Source organism: Phoca vitulina, unplaced genomic scaffold (assembly GCF_004348235.1).
Source record: "Phoca vitulina isolate PV1807 unplaced genomic scaffold, GSC_HSeal_1.0 scaffold116, whole genome shotgun sequence".
In the NCBI taxonomy this organism is placed as follows: Eukaryota; Metazoa; Chordata; class Mammalia; order Carnivora; family Phocidae; genus Phoca; species Phoca vitulina.
In genome coordinates this window covers 565938-581861 of record NW_022589819.1, presented here as the reverse complement: position 1 = coordinate 581861, position 15924 = coordinate 565938, and the positions used below count along the sequence as shown (strand labels likewise).

General features: G+C 51.4%; 2 protein-coding genes across 4 annotated transcripts; both read left to right on the top strand.

Moving 5' to 3' along the window:
- The first annotated feature begins 3661 nt into the window (after nucleotides 1-3661).
- FKBPL (FKBP prolyl isomerase like) lies at nucleotides 3662-5260 on the top strand. Its single transcript, XM_032398469.1, has 2 exons — nucleotides 3662-3855; nucleotides 4120-5260. The coding sequence occupies exon 2, from the start codon at nucleotides 4191-4193 to the stop codon at nucleotides 5238-5240; it is 1050 nt and encodes a 349-aa protein (XP_032254360.1). The 5' UTR covers nucleotides 3662-3855; nucleotides 4120-4190; the 3' UTR covers nucleotides 5241-5260.
- Nucleotides 5261-5727: 467 nt separating this feature from the next.
- On the top strand, nucleotides 5728-15153 carry ATF6B (activating transcription factor 6 beta). 3 transcript variants are annotated; one of them, XM_032398511.1, is made up of 18 exons: nucleotides 5728-5885; nucleotides 6263-6342; nucleotides 6481-6559; nucleotides 7011-7102; nucleotides 7614-7749; nucleotides 10073-10158; nucleotides 10301-10436; nucleotides 10520-10651; nucleotides 10806-10939; nucleotides 11632-11817; nucleotides 11908-11999; nucleotides 12417-12596; nucleotides 12758-12865; nucleotides 13010-13091; nucleotides 13298-13368; nucleotides 13592-13703; nucleotides 13842-13926; nucleotides 14446-15153. In XM_032398511.1, exons 1-18 carry the CDS (start codon nucleotides 5780-5782, stop codon nucleotides 14673-14675), a joined length of 2127 nt encoding a protein of 708 aa, XP_032254402.1. In that variant the 5' UTR covers nucleotides 5728-5779; the 3' UTR covers nucleotides 14676-15153. The 3 variants fall into 3 exon arrangements, with proteins under 3 accessions (XP_032254402.1, XP_032254401.1, XP_032254403.1); XM_032398510.1 differs by having other exon boundaries at nucleotides 5760-5894; XM_032398512.1 differs by having other exon boundaries at nucleotides 5760-5894; nucleotides 13536-13703.
- Nucleotides 15154-15924: the final 771 nt, after the last annotated feature.

The following is a 15924-nucleotide window of genomic DNA, read 5'->3' as shown; positions in this document are numbered from 1 at the left end:
TTTTTATGTCCTCCTCAGATCCCATGTTCTCTAGTCAGGCCTGGGGATATAATCCTCCTAGCTTGTTTCCCTGCTTCTTCCTGATTCCTCAGTGACTATCCCTAGAGAGCTGAGCCCTAGCATAATGAGACTCAAGGGGCAGGGAACCAGAAGAGAGCAAGCAGTGAGTCAGTTAACATTCATGCAGCAACACTTTGTGGAAGAACCAATGCTCTTCCCCATTTCTGAGTCTCCACATCTTGGTCCCTTCCTACTCCTCAAGTTGAAACCTGGGGGAATCTAAAGATCCATGGATTTCTCCTCTGAGGATTCTGAGTCCTCTTTCATAAAACTTAAATTCTGTGTTTTCATTTTGATGAAATTCAAATTTTATTTATTTAAAAATAAAAATATTTTCATTTTGGATGATTTGGATTACTTTTTTTAGGAGTTTATGTGCCTATGTTTGCATGTGTTTTTAGTCAGGTGACAAGGGATCACCTGAAGAGACACAGTCGACCACTTAATTCAGTGGTTTTCAATATGGGGTCTATATAGAACTGAGATTCAGTTCTAACTCATTCTTTGAATAGCAGCAAAAATGTCTCACCCCCAAGGAATACCCCCTAATCCTTCATCCACTCTCATAGCATCTCACGCTTCTTCAAGCCACTGTAATTAGTATTCCCTTGGCCAGACTAGAAGTTCCCTGAGAGCAGGGACTGTGTCAGTCTCATTCATCTACATATCCCCACTTCCTAGCATGCTGCCTGGAACATAGCAGGTGCTCAATAAGTATTTGTTGAATGAATGAATGAATGAGATGACACAAAAGAAATAGAGACAAGGCCTCTGTCCTGCAGAGTCTGTTGGAACTCAAACATACACAGACAAAATAAGAGAACATTACAAAGCAATATATTTGTAGCAGAGTACAGTTTCTTTTCATTGAGAGAAGCTGATCTTTGAAGGGTCATCAGAGTGGCCCTCTCAGTTAAGGCACACAATACAAATTAGCAAACTTTGTCCGAGGATTAGGCCACAATCAAACCTTTTGTGACTCCTTCTAGACATCCTGCCTTTTCCAAAAATCCTTGAAATGGAAAGGGAGAAAAGGTGGATTAATTTTCAATAGGAGCCCAAGGATTACAAGAATCAGAGTATTTAGCCATAAGGGAAGAGGTGGCGGTGGACTAAGGTTATTCTGACACAGAACCAAGAAATAAAACTTGAGAAAAAGTCTACGTTAGTGACTTGAGTCTCAATACAAAACAGGGAGAGGACTGTCTTGACACAGTTCTGTGTGTACTGATGAAACTACCTACCCTTCTGGCTGTCCTGGCATGGTCCTCGTAGTCTGGGGCACAATGGCAGGTTATCAGAGAGCAAACTGAATAAGGAGCTGAAGTGAGGTACTAAGAATAGGATTCTCCTTCCCTGAAGAGCTGTGGTGGCCCAGCCTGTGCTGGGAGCTGGTCAAGCAGGCTGAATCACAAAAGGGACCTATATCTTTTATAGGAGGAGAAGGACCAGTTTTCCACTCACACACCCAATGGGGCAGGTTTTACCAGTTATGTATGCAAAATATAGTACAAACTGAAGGGGCACAGAGCAAGGGTGACAAGAGTGGGATGAGTTATTCTAGAATCATGCTATTCAAATTGTGGTCCATGGATCAGCAGCATCACCATCCAAGATCTTGTTAGAAATGCAGAATCAGCACAAATGAACTATTGGGACTTCATCAAGATAAAAGGGTCTTGCACAGCAAAGGAAACAGTCAACAAAACTAAGAGGCAACCAACAGAATGGGAGAAGATATTTGCAAATGTCTTATCAGAAAAAGGGCTAGTATCCAAAATCCATAAAGAACTTATCAAACTCTACACCCAGAAAACAAATAATCTAGTCAAGAAATGGGCAGAAGACATGAACAGACATTTTTCTAAAGGAGACAAACAAATGGCCAACAGACACATGAAAAAATGCTCAACATCACTTGGCATCAGGGAAATACAAATCAAAACCATAATGAGATATGTCCTCACACCAGTCAGAATGGCTAAAGTTAATAACTCAGGAAACAACAGATGTTGGCAAAGATGTGGAGAAAGGGGAACCCTCCTACACTGTTGGTGGGAATGCAAGCTGGTGCAGCCACTCTGGAAAACAGTATGGAGCTTCCTCAAAAAGTTGAAAATAGATCTACCCTATGACCCAGCAATTGCACTACTAGGTATTTATCCAAAAGACACAAACGTAGTGATTCGAAGGGGCACCTGCACCCCAATGTTTATAAGCAGCAATGTCCACAATAGCCAAACTATGGAAAGACCCCAGATGTCCATCGACAGATGAATGGATAAAGTGATATATATATATATATATATACACACACACAATGGAATACTACTCAGCCATCAAAGAGAATGAAATCTAGCCATTTGCAAGGACATGGTGAAACTAGAGGGTATTATGTTAAGTGAAATAAGTTAGCCAGAAAAAGACAATTATCATGTGAATTCACTCATGTGGAATTTAAGAAACAAAACAGATGAACATAGGGGAAGGGAAGGAAAAATAAAATAAGATGAAAACAGAGAGGGAGGCAAACCATAAGAGACTCTTAACCTTAGGAAACAAACTGAGGGTTGCTGGAGGGGAGGGGGTGGGAGGAGGGGTAATTGGATGATGGGCATTAAGGAGGGCAGGTGATATAATGAGCACTGGGTATTATATGCAACTGATGAATCACTAAATTCTGCCCTTGAAACTAATAATACAATAAATGTTAGCTAAATTGAATTTAAATAAAGAATTTTAAAAATTTTAAGTAAAAGAGCATCTCTTGAAAAGTAGTTCAAAACAGGTTGAAACATAGGGCAGAGAAAACTCAAAGTCAAGAAGAGCTAAGGAAACATGATTAAATGGCATGTGGTATCCTGGGTAGGATCCTGGGACAGAAAAAGGTCATTGGGCAAAAAGTAAGAAATCTGAATAAAGTAGACTTTAGAGAAGGAAGGGAGGGAGGGAGGAAGGAAGGAGAGAAAGGAGAGAGGGAGGGAAGGAGGGAAGGAGGGAAGAAAGGAAGGAAGGGAAGGAAGGAAGTGCAGAGTCATAGACCCCACTCCAGGCTTCCTAAATCACAACCTGAGATTTAACAGTTCCCCAGGTGATGTGCATGCACATCAAAAGTTTGAAAAGCACTAAGATTTCCTGAGGAAAAAGACTTGAAAGCCAATGATGAGTATGAGGGAACAGGTAAGGAGAAGCTTCAGGTGATCCCACAAGGGCATAGGGGCAGTTGGGGAGAAAGAGGCCTGAGGGCTTCTCTTGCAGCACCCTGGACTGAAGGGTGGAAGGAACAGGCTGGCTGGCTCTGGCAGGGAGCCCTGAACACAGGGATAAGGAGAATAGCACAGGTGGGCCTGAGGTCTTCAGATAAAAAGACTGCTACCGCTACCATTCCCTCACTCTCCCTCATGAACCCCAATTTCCCATTCCAGGACCTCTCCAGACTTTTAGTCTTAATAACCTGGCTAGTCGGACCCCGCCTAGTTCGGTTTGATTCGGCCAGGATCGGTTGCTAAGGCCTAGAGCTTCCCGGTTGCGGGGAGGGGAAATGATGTCACGTCCAAAAGGCGGGCCAACCAGCCCTCTCCCTCCTCCGGATTGGCTGCCAGGAATTTGATTAGATTCGCAGCCTCGCGGGCTCCAGCGTTAGCGGTCATTGTCCCCAGATGCCCCTGGCCCTCGGCCGTCCTCTCCGCCTAGAGCAAGACTGAGGACTGTACTAAGGAAGCACTTAGCTTCGGAAGGAGAGGGGATTCGAATGGTCCGGCTATTGCCACCAGGCTAGGCGTTTTGGCCGCCCAGGTACTTTTTGACTCGATCGGGTGTCCGTAGTTGGGGCGGCTACCCGAACCGCAGGGATTTGTGGAATTTATAGTTCTGGATTAGGTCTGGATTAGTTCGTGGGTGGACTGGAGGAGGCTCGAGCCCGACAGAGATTTTTGGAGGAAAAAAAAAAAAAAAAAGACTTTGAGGACTGGGGGCCTGGGTCCCAGAAGGACGGGAGAGGACGAAAAGGGAATCTAAATAAGAAGCCTGCCATTAGCATTGTTTTGTTTTTCTTTTCAGGTGCTGACCTGAGACTGATATCTCATTCGACCAAAACTCTTCACCCACGGTGGAAGGGACCAGGCAGCCAAATGGAGACGCCACCAGTCAATCCAATGGGAGAGAAGGACACCTCTCAACCACAACAACAATGGGAAAAGAACCCCCAGGAGAACCTTGATTCAACTACCCAGATTAGGCAGCAGCCCCAAGACCCTCCTACTGAAATCCTTGAGCTGAGAGTGAGCCCAAATCCAGCCAGCCAAATTCTAGAGAAACCTCAAGGGACTGAAAAACTGGCCTCTGGACTTCAAGGAGACTCTGCTAAGTCTCATGGATCAACCAGTGAGATGCCAGAGCCCCTTCAAGCTTCTGATCTCTGGTACTGTCCTGATGGGAGCTTTGTTAAGAAGATCATAATCCGTGGCCATGGCTTGGACAAACCCAAGCTAGGTTCCTGCTGCCGGGTACTGGCTTTTGGGTTTCCTTTTGGGTCAGGCCTGCCAGAGGGCTGGACAGAGATAACTATGGGGTTAGGCCCGTGGAGGGAGGGGACTTGGGGGGAGCTCATAGAGAAATGCTTGGAGTCCATGTGTCAAGGTGAGGAGGCAGAGCTTCAGCTCTCTGAGCACTCTGAATCTCCTTTCAGGCTCACACTGGCCTCCTTCACTCAGGGCAGGGACTCCTGGGAGCTGGAGGCTAGTGAGAAGGAAGCCCTGGCCAGGGAAGAACGTGCAAGGGGCACAGAATTATTTCGAGCTGGGAACCCCGAAGGGGCCGCCAGATGCTATGGACGGGCTCTTCGGCTGCTGCTGACTTTACCCCCACCTGGCCCTCCAGAACGAACTGTTCTTCATGCCAACCTGGCTGCCTGTCAGTTGTTGCTAGGGCAGCCCCAGTTGGCTGCCCAGAGCTGTGACCGAGTGCTGGAGCGGGAGCCTGACCATTTAAAGGCCTTGTACCGAAGGGGGGTTGCCCAGGCTGCCCTTGGGAACCTTGAAAAAGCAACTGCTGACCTCAGGAAGGTGCTGGCGGTAGACCCAAAAAACCGGGCAGCCCAGGAGGAGCTGGGAAAGGTGATCATTCAGGGGAAGAAACAAGATGCAGGGCTGGCTCAGGGTCTGCGCAAGATGTTTGGCTGATTAAAAGTTAAATTTTAAAAGAGACAGGAACCTGTGAATTGTGGTTTATCCTGTGAGACTTTGAGGAGACCCAGAGGGAGGCTTTCAGCCCATGTCCCACTCCCAGCTTTTGCCTTCCTAGGGAAATAGCGGTGGTCTCAGTGCGCCTCTTTCCCTCCTTTACCAATAAAAAGCCATATGATCACGTTTGCTACATTTTGGGGGGCTCATCCATACCCGAGGATGAATGCAAGATACATGAACTACTAAATTTAGGGCTGACTGGGGAGATGGAGGGCCTTTAAACCCCAGGAACTACATCTCCCAGGCTCGCGCTCGTTGGCTCCTGTTCGGCGCATGCGCAAACCGTACGGCCCCCGTTGAGTGGGAGTGCTATCCTCCTGCCGCGCTCCCATTGGCCCGGCCTGTCCAGCCGCCTTATGTACTCAGCACCCAGGTCTCTTACTGGTCGGTAGACCTTCCGGGACGCGCCCCCTTTTTTTTTTAAGAGTCAACTGATTAGTCGATGATGGGGAGAGGCGGGCCTTGGGAACGGTCTCATGGTTGGGGGGCGGGAGGGAAAGATGGCGGAACTGATGCTCCTCAGCGAGATTGCGGACCCAACACGTTTTTTCACGGACAACTTGCTGAGCCCGGAGGACTGGGGTCTGCGGAGTGAGGCCTTGGGGAGGGAGGAGGGCTGTGGCATGCTGTGCTCCTGAGGCACGCAGGGAGGAAGCGGAGGTCTACAGAAGAAGGCTGGGCAAATACGGAATCCATCACCCGAAGGAGGGCGGAGCAGGGGGGCTCGTCGTGCTTTCGGGGGATGCGGGAGTTGGGAAAGACCTCCGCTCCCTACGGAAACGTCGAGTTGTTCCGGGGTGGGGGAAGGAGGGGCTGAAGTTCTTTGGCTGTATCACGTTTCAAGTGGGCGGGCGGTAGGTCTGGCTGAGCCGAGCCAATGAGGGATGGGCCCAGGGCTGTGTGTGGATCTGTAGGCTGGGCCACCGGACGACCCCCCTGAAGCTCTGCATCTCTTGCAGACAGCACTTTGTACACTGGCCTGGATGATGTGGCGGAGGAGCAGACGCAGCTCTTCCGCTGCCCAGAGCAGGATGTCCCGGTATTGCGCCCCCAGCCTTGTCTCTAACCTTTGGCGGGTGGGAGTTGCCCTGGAACCAGGACTCAGCCCCAGACCAGAGCTCATGGAGCTGTTCAGTCTTCTGCACATTCTTGCCGTCTAATGTCCTCCTCTATTCAGTTTGGCAGCAGCTCCCTGGACGTGGGGATGGATGTCAGCCCCCCTGAACCACCTTGGGACCCCCTGCCTATCTTCCCAGGTAAGATACCCTTTCTGAGGGGCGCCTGGGTGGCTCAGTTGGTTGAATGTCTGCCTTTGGCTCGGGTCATGATCTCAGGGTCCTGGGATGGAGCCTGCATCAGGCTCCCTGCTCAGCGGGGAGTCAGCTTCTCCCTCTGCCCCGCCCCCCATTCTCTCTTTCTCTCTCTCTCTCAAATAAATAAATAAAATCTTAAAAAAAAAGATATCCTTTGTGATTCCCTCATCCTTCCAAAACCGTCTCTTTCCACTGTTTCCCAGGAACTGTGGAACTCCCTGTATCCTCACACCTCCTCTTCATAAGTACCTGTGCACTCCTCTCTCCTTCAGTCCCTTATTATGTGTTCTTTTCCCTTTGCCCCAGGTGAGGGATCCCTACCTCCATGTCTTTGGACACTTTTTGGACTTCTCAGGCTCTGCTTCCTGCTGATTCCCTAACCCTTTTCTTCCAGATCTTCAGGTGAAGTCTGAGCCATCCTCACCCTGCTCCTCTTCCTCCCTCAGCTCCGAATCATCCCATCTTTCCACAGAACCCTCCAGCCAGGTGAGAGCCATCTCCCTCCTTCTACTGTTTGTGGCAGGGACTGTGTTCCATTCCCTTCACCCATAGATGCTGAGAAAATGTTTTGTGTGCTATAGGTCATAGAGTAGTGGTGGTGCCTTTGAATTACTTTAATATCCTCCTTTTACATGTTTTTGCTGTGGTTGTCGAAAAAGATGGAGTCTTTTTAACATACAGAGATATGTGGCAGCCATGGTGGGGCTGGGAAGAAGAGAGTTGTTAACTGCTGAGAATTCTAGAATTGCTCTTGCCCAAGTTGTCCACTCTAAGGCAATATTTAAAATCATGAGACTTCATCAGCCCTCCCAGAAATAAAGTAGAAAGAGAAAACGAGGGGCCAGAGACAGCTTTGGGAGATGCTTAGTACCATTCAAACCAGAATGTCAAATAATTAGTAAGCTCTAAAGCTTTTGTTCTTGCTCTTGCTCTCAACACCTTCCCTTGCTTTCTTTTCTTTTTTGTGCCCCCCCCTTCACCTCCCACTCTCACCTAGGCCTCTGGTGTAGGAGAGGTGCTGGTTGTGAAGACAGAGTCCTTGGCACCCCCACTCTGCCTCCTAGGAGATGATCCAACATCCCCATTTGAAACCGTCCAGATCAATGTGGGTCTCACCTCTGATGATCCCTCAGGTAGTAACAGCCTGCCACTACCCCCAGGCTTTACCAAGGCAGAGTATGTGTGTGTATAGATGGGGGAGGGGATGCAGGCAATAGGACAGGGAGGAAAAGGTGGGGAAGGGAAATGGCAGATGACCAGGAGAGAGGCCAGGAAGGGGAGGGATAATTTTAGGAAACCACAGCAAAGGCAGCCCTGAAGAGATGGGGATGGTTTTTCTTTCTTTTTCTAATCCCTAGTATCCTGTTGTGTGATTTAACTTCTGTTGCCTTGCATTTTTAAAAAAACTTATGGACACGTTAGAGCATATTTATTTATTATTTTCCCCCCAATGTTTTATTAGAAAATTTTTCAAACATACAGAATAGCTGAAATACCATATACCCAACCCCTAGATTCTACAATTAACATTATTTGTGCTATTTTTAAGTGTTACCAAGTTTATTTCCTCTTCCGTGTTTACACAGTAAACATTTATTGAGCACCTCCTCCATGCCACATACTGGACAGGGTGCTGGGGATGCAAAGATGAAAAAGATGTGAGCACCACACTGACCTGAGAATCCTGTAGTGTGGTGGGAGGGGAAAGATACGCACCAGTCACTGAAGGTGTGTGGGAATTCTGGGATAGACATCACAGGGTGCCACAAAAGCTCATAAGAGGGGCAGCTCACCTGATGGGGGCTGGATCAGGGATGTGCTCCTGGAGGAAGGGTTTCCTGAGCCAATTTTGAAGGACACATAGAGATTAGCCAGAAGATGAATAGATGAATGTGGAGATGGGTGTGTGTGTCTGTCTAGGCAACTCGTATCTCAGAGTGGGTGTGAGGAGGGAGTGGGAAATGGCAAGAAGTTGCAGAGGCTTCAGGGCCAGGTGGGCACCCTGCTAAGGGACTCTTAGCTTTTATCCTGTGGGCAGTTGGGAGCCTCTGAAGAATCAAGCAGGAGAGCAATGTGATTAGGAAGATGACTCTGGTGGCAGAGTAGAGAGACTGGGTCGTGGAGAGGCAGGACTGGATGCAGTTAATTGAGGAGGATATTTGGATGCCGAAAGGAGGCAGAAAGAATGAAGTAGAATGGATGAATTGCAGTGACTTCCTGCATAGGATTTGAAGAGGATGCCTGGGTTTCTTGCTAGGGCAGATTGGTACCATAAGAGTCCGAGCCCCCTGCTCAGGGAGGATGATGAATTCAGTGCTGGACATGTTGAGTGTGGACTGCAAAGTGGCTTCAGGGTTTCCTGGCACTGCCTCTCTTTGGTTGAACTCCAACCAGAAGCTAGAGGGCATGGGAGTCCAGTGATTTAGTCCATTCATGTTTTCCTCCCCGGCCTCAGAGTGGGGCAGGGAAGGATGCACAGTGGGTCCAGAGAGATAAACAGACCATATCCACACATTATTAAAAGTTACAAAGAGAACAAACAATATAAGGATTGAAAACCTTTTCACAGCAAATTGATTGTTGATGACTTTGCCAAGGAGTCAGATTCTCCCCTAAATAAATTAGGTATCTTTTGAGGGCCTGTGCTTTACCCATCAGTTTGATAGGAAGCATCAGACATAATCCTTCCTTTTGGAGAGTCTCATGAGGTCATAACATGTGGTTAATAATCAAATAGTGGTCACCTCTGAGGAGGGATCTGGGTGGCTGGTGGACAAGGAAGGGAAGGAGATCCACTTCACTGAATTACCCTTTGGTCCTTTGGAGTTTTGTATCATGTGACTGTATTACCTATCCACAAATAAAAGTTGAAATTTTAATATAGCAGTATTGGCACTTATATAATTAAGTACCTAAATGAGTGGTATGGACCAAAGATAGTGACAGACTGGTGAGCTTGGGGCTGAATCTGGCCCTCGGATGAGTTTTATTTTGCCCCCGTGGGGTGATCAGCAAGTCTCACAGATGGATTTAACAGAGGCCAGGAAAGCTCAGAGGTGACTGAGTCTTTGCGATTTGGTGCCTGGGAGGGCAAGGGAATTTGTGTGAAGGGACAAGCAGTGAGCCCCATGGATGGGGCATGAGAAAGGAAATGACCAACAGGTACCTAGGGAGTTAGAATCAGGACACGGGAGCCATCAAGGTTAGAAATGCAGACTTGGCTGTTAGCATAGGGACGCGTGATGGCTTCTAGAGCCAGGGAAGGAGAAGAGAAAGTCCTGGGTAAAGAGGTAGGAAGAGAGCCAGCACATCAGCAGCCCATGGCTCCTCCTGCTTCTGGACTGCATGCCTAGAGCCAGCTTTATATTCTGGTACAAGGAGAAAGGACCGTGTCTTCTATCCCCTCTCTTAATCCCCTTCTCCTCCAGTATTTTCTCCCATCCCGACCCCCCACAGATGTCCAGACCAAGGTAGAACCTGTCTCTCCATCTTCCTCCATCAACTCTGAGGCTTCCCTGCTCTCAGCAGAGTCCCCCAACCAGGTGAGCATCAACTTTTCTTTCTCCTTCCAGACACTCCAGTGAGTTCCTTCTGACTCCCAGAAGTATGAAAGCATTCTCTTTTTCAGCTCCTTCTCCTTGACACTCCTCCTGACTCACATATCTTCTGGAATACCCAACACAGGCTTTTATAGGAGAGGAGGTACTGGAAGTGAAGACAGAGTCACCGTCCCCTCAAGGGTGTTTCCTGCGGGATGTCCTAGGCCCCCCACTTGGAGGTGTCCAGATCAGCATGGGCCCATCCTCCGATGGCTCCTTAGGTAATGGGGCCTCCTGACACCTTGGGATCCCTGGCAAGAGGCCTCTAGTCCTGACCTTCATTCCTTCCCTCCCCTTCCTTCAGGCAAAGCCCTACCCACCCGGAAGCCACCCCTGCAGCCCAAACCTGTGGTGATAACCACCGTCCCAGTGCCACCCAGAGCTGTGCCTCCCAGCACCACCATCCTTTTGCAGCCCCTTGTCCAGCCACCCCCAGGTACTAAAGAAGGCGAGAAGGAGCTGATCTGAATTGACTTTCTCGGGGAGCTCGCAGCCATTGAGGCTCCCAGCCCTTGGGTGCTCAGGTGCGGGTGGACACAAGAACTCCACCTGACTTACAGCTCTCACCTCCTCCTGTTCACTTGCCCTAGTCTCCCCAGTTGTCCTCATCCAAGGTGCTATTCGGGTCCAGCCTGAGGGACCAGCTGCCCCGGCTCCAAGGCCTGAGAGGAAGAGCATTGTTCCAGCTCCTATGCCCGGGAACTCCTGCCCACCTGAAGTGGATGTAAGTCGTGGGGAGGAGAGGGGTAAGGCTAGTTCATGGGAAGGAAAGAGGCAACTCTTTCAGGAGAGAATTGTGGAATGAGGAGGGAACAAAAAGTGAGGAAGCAAACCCATAAGATGATCCTGAAGGTCAAGTGGATCCCAGTTCATAGACGAGTATCAACATCAACTCTGTGTAGTTTTAGGATCCTTAGTTTTGCTATCACTGTAGATGGAGAAACGGGAATGGTGTCCATAAATCTAAGGCAGGGAAGTCATACTGTGTTATGGTTGTGGCGGTAGTTGGAAGAGGGAGGCTGTTTCCTAGGGAAAACCAGGTAAAGTGTTCTTTAATTATAGCAAGGTGAGGCTGTGGGCCCTTAAAAAGGAGAATTGAGAGAAAAGAAGATTCCCCCCCCGCATCCAAGGAAAGGAACTGAGTTTCCACCAGGAACCAGGATGGAGGGAGTTCTTCCTGCAGTCTGACTTCTCTCAGCTCTGCGGACCAGGAGCATGGAGCGGTTGAGAGAAGGGCTCCTTCCTCGAACTGTTTTGGCAGAGAGGAGCAACCCCTCTCTGGCTGTGTAGGTGGAGGACAGGAAGGCAGGAGAGTGGCAGTGGGAGCAGTGGGGTGATTAGCCCCTGAAGTCGGGAAGCGTAGTTCCCCTCTCCCGCCCATCTCTCATTCCTCCTTTGGCCCTCTGGGTACCCTAGGCAAAGCTGCTGAAGCGGCAGCAGCGAATGATCAAGAACCGGGAGTCGGCCTGCCAGTCCCGGAGGAAGAAGAAAGAGTACCTGCAGGGGCTGGAGGCCCGGCTGCAGGCCGTGCTGGCCGACAACCAGCAGCTCCGCCGGGAGAACGCTGCCCTCCGGCGGCGGCTGGAGGCCCTGCTGGCTGAGGTACGCTGCTCTGTGCTTGGGAGGCCCGTGGGAAGACCGGCTCCTCTGGGCCGACTTACCCTCTCTCTCGGCCCTTTCTCTGCACCTTAGAACAGCGAGCTCAAGTTAGGGTCTGGAAACAGGAAGGTGGTCTGCATCATGGTCTTCCTTCTCTTCATTGCCTTCAACTTTGGACCTGTCAGGTGAGACCTTCCTTGCCCCCCAGAGCTTCGGGGTGGAGCCCCCCCTCCCCACTGCCTGCCTGCCTTGGCACAGGGCCTTTCATCGCACTCACACCCACACAGTGCTGGTGTCCTCGGCACTGACGGTGCGTCCGGCCAGTCCCTTCTCATTCCGTCATTTCTGTCAAATGGTGTGTCCTAACCTGGAGCAGATGGTGCTAATGACATTGGCAAAAGTCACTTTTAAGTGCTTGCCGAGTTTCTCAGGCTTCCTGGCTTTATGAGGTAGGGATGGTTCTCATTCCTGTCTCACATGTGAGGAGATCCACTCTTGTAGAATAGACTGGAACCCAGACGGGCTGTCTGCAGAGCCCAGGATCTTAAGCGGTCCCCTGATAAAGCCGGAATTCCTCACCCCCTGTCCTTCCTTATCACCAGCATCAGTGAGCCTCCTCCGGCTCCCGTCTCTCCTCGGATGAGCGGAGAGGAACCTCCGCCCCGGAGACACTTGCTGGAGTTCTCAACGCAAGAGCCAGTTCAGGGAGTTAATCCCCTCCAGGGTTCCTCCCTGGGCCCTGAGGAGCCCCAGCCCAGCGCTCCAGGCCGGCCAAGTTTCAGGTGAGGAGAGGGCCCTCCCTTTCGCCAGTGCTGAGTGGAGCTTCTCCCCAAAAGTTACCTTTTCTTTTTGAGGGGAGCCAGAGTTCTCTTGCCATCATTGCCCGTTCTCCTGGTGGAGGGGTGCAGCCTCCGATCATCGCCCCCTTCCTGCCTCACTCCAGGAACCTGACAGCCTTCCCTGGGGGTGCTAAGGAGCTACTGCTGAGAGACCTGGACCAGCTCTTCCTCTCCTCTGACTGCCGGCACTTCAACCGGACCGAGTCCCTGAGGTGCGCGGGACTCCGGGCGGGGGCCCCTCCGCGGGCAGCCGGGCCAGCCGCGTGTGCCGAAGCACCAGCCCTCCCGGCCCTCTTTTCTCCCTGCTGTGTGCAGGCAGGGCAAGTGGGAGCCTTGCCCCGCCTCTGCTTCCCTAGGCTTGCTGATGAGCTGAGCGGCTGGGTGCAGCGTCACCAGAGAGGCCGGCGGAAGATCCCCCACAGAGTCCCAGAGAGACAGGTAGGAAGGGCTGGGGCTGGCTCAAGCAAGGCCCGCTGGAAGACTGAATGGCCTAGGGATTTCGAGTTAGCACCTCATTGTGGAGGTTTGAGGGATCATTTGGGGTAAGTGGAGGGGTGGGTGTGAGGTGACATCAGCTTCCAGGGGCCGCTCTCTCTCCCTTTTGCCTTCACCCTCTTCACATCCTTAGATACTTCTCCTTCCAGAAGTCTCAGCTACGGAAGAAGTCGCCTCCAGTTAAGGCAGTCCCCACCCAACCCCCCGGGCCCCCAGAGAGGTGAGTCTATGGGGGTGCTTGTCTGTCACTAAGGGAGGTTGCACTCTAAAGAGCTAAACTCCCAGAATCTGTCCTGTGCCCATCGTCATTGCCACCAGGGGCACTGTGCCCTCCTCATCCCCGGGGGCCTCCTGTCTTTTTCTCTCATCCTCTCCCACCTTCCCCAGGGGTACCTGGGCACTGGGCTTAGTTCCTCCCAAATCCTCTTTCCCGACCTGGCTAGGGATTCTGTGGGCCAGCTGCAGCTGTATCGCCACCCAGACCGTTCGCAGCCGGAGTTCCTGGATGCAATTGACCGACGAGAAGACACGTTTTATGTTGTGTCCTTCCGAAGGGTGAGTTCCTCCCTGCCCCATCCCTGTCACCCTGGGGTCCCTAGCAGTCTGTCTTCAGGCTGAGGCTCTAGAGTCGGGGTGGGGAGCCTGTCCACGTCTCTTCCTCCAGCCTCCCGGCCTGGCCCCTTTCTTTCCCAGGACCACTTGCTGCTCCCCGCCATCAGCCACAATAAGACCTCTCGGCCCAAGATGTCCCTGGTGATGCCTGCCATGGCTCCCAATGGTAATTCTCTCCCTGCTGGGTCTGGGGAGGGGTCCTGAAATTGAGGAAGGGGGAGGTTCTCATAGATCCAACATGAAGAGTTAAGGGGGAAATGGAGAGAGTGGGCCATTCCAAAGAGGCTAGACTCCTGGGTGAGAAGAAGCAGGAAATGGGTGGAGAGAAAAACAGAGCTCAGGAGACATGGGAGGAAGACGAGGGTGCAGGCTGTCCCTTGGTGAGGGTGCTCGAGTAGGTGTGGGCAGAGGGGATAGGCTGGGAACTGCCAGATTCTCACCTCCTGTTTTCTCTTGATGTCCTCTCCCCTGTGACCTCCATCATATGTGTTCTCTGTAACTCATCAATGTCATTTTCTTTTCCTGCCCCTCTCCTCTCCCTGCACCAACTCCATCCCTGACCCTCTCATTGACCTCCTGATGTGGATCTGCCTCCTCACCATTGCCTCTCCCTCCCTATCCACCTCTACTTTTCTCCTCTGTTTGCCGGCCCTTCTCCTCTTCCTTAACTCCCTCCTTCTCACAGAGACCCTGTCAGGCCGGGGGGCCCCGGGGGACTATGAGGAGATGATGCAGATCGAGTGTGAGGTCATGGACACCAGGGTGATTCACATCAAGACCTCCACGGTGCCCCCCTCGCTCCGAAAACAACCATCCTCGGCCCCGGGCAATGCCACAGGTGGCCCCTTCCCTGCCTCTGCAGCCGGCCAGGCCCGCCAGGCCTCCCGCCGGCCCCTCTACCTCAGTCACCCCTGACCTCTGCAACTCACACTGACTTAGAGCTGGGGGTGGTGCGGGGCGGGCGGCGGGAGGTGGGGGTGACCAAGTGGGGTTTTTCTAAGTTCTCTGATCCCTGGGCTTGGGGCAATTGGTAAAGGAAAGACAGGGTGTGGGGTTAAGCACTTATTTGGAGATGAGCGGGTTCACCTCTCTTCTTACCCACTTTTTGGAATATAGGGCTCCTCTCATTTCTCTGAACCCCTAATTCCTGCTTCTCTCTTTGAGGGTATTGAGTGAGATGAGGTTTTGGGGTAGGTGGCCTCCTACACACTCTTTGTTCTTTTGTTTCTTTATTTGGGGGGGTGGAGCTGGGAATTTAGTCCCCAGGAGGAACAAGGGACATTTTTACATTTTGGAGCTAGTCACTGGGAGTAAAGGAGGGGTGGTGGTGGGAGATCAGGTTTATGGATATGTACTATCTTTTATTATTAAATAAACAACTTGGAGGGAGTTGAAGGAATGGTGGCTGCCTTCCTGGCTCATGACGGAGAATTTGGGGAAATTGGCTTCTGGAGGGCCGGTGTATCAGAGAACCAAGCACTGAAGACACAGCTGGCTCAGGGGTGGGGGTGGGATCCCAGACCTCATGTCATCCCCTTGTCCCCGCCCCTACAACACTGGGGTATGACTGTGTCTAGCGAGGGGATGAGGGTGGGATATCTCATGGCGTGACAGCCCTGAGGATACAGATCCCTGGAATGTGTCTGAGTAAACAGGAAGGACAAGGGGCCCCACGCCCTTTGGGGTGAGCAGCCTCCCTGGGTCCCCTGCATTCTAGCAGGTTCTCCCGCCCTTCCCTTGATTTCCAGGGCGAGCAGCTTGAACAAACAGCAGAGCTGGGGCCAGAGGGCTGTAAGCCAGAAAGGAGGGGCCACAGTGGAGAAGGGAGTGGTGTTTGGAGGGAAGGGGGGATGTTGAGGAGCATCTTCTCGGCCCTAAACTGGAGGACAGAGACTTGAGAGTCCAGTTGAAAGAAAGGGATGAGAATGAATCCTGCAGGAAAGGCTGTGCTTCTAATTAGGAGGAAGGGGGACAGGGTGAGGGGCCAAATCACTCCACCTGGGGGTTCCCGTGAGCGGCTCCTATCCAGCAGCGTCTCAGGCCTGGCCCTGCAGGAGTGTCCTGGGTCAGCTAGAGGGTGTGGGCTGGGCCTGGGCTCAATGCCCAGATGACTGGACAGGGGCCGCCCGGGCCACAAGCCCAGGCCTGAAGGAGGAGGGGAGAA

Bases quoted from the DNA above. Each gene is read 5' to 3' on its own strand.
- ATF6B (XM_032398510.1), top strand. From the start codon at position 5,780: ATGGTTGGGGGGCGGGAGGGAAAGATGGCGGAACTGATGCTCCTCAGC. The intron at 10,940-11,631 runs GTAAGTCGTGGG...TGGGTACCCTAG, and splicing joins CCTGCCCACCTGAAGTGGAT to GCAAAGCTGCTGAAGCGGCA. The intron at 11,818-11,907 runs GTACGCTGCTCT...TCTGCACCTTAG, and splicing joins TGGAGGCCCTGCTGGCTGAG to AACAGCGAGCTCAAGTTAGG.
- FKBPL (XM_032398469.1), top strand. From the start codon at position 4,191: ATGGAGACGCCACCAGTCAATCCAATGGGAGAGAAGGACACCTCTCAA.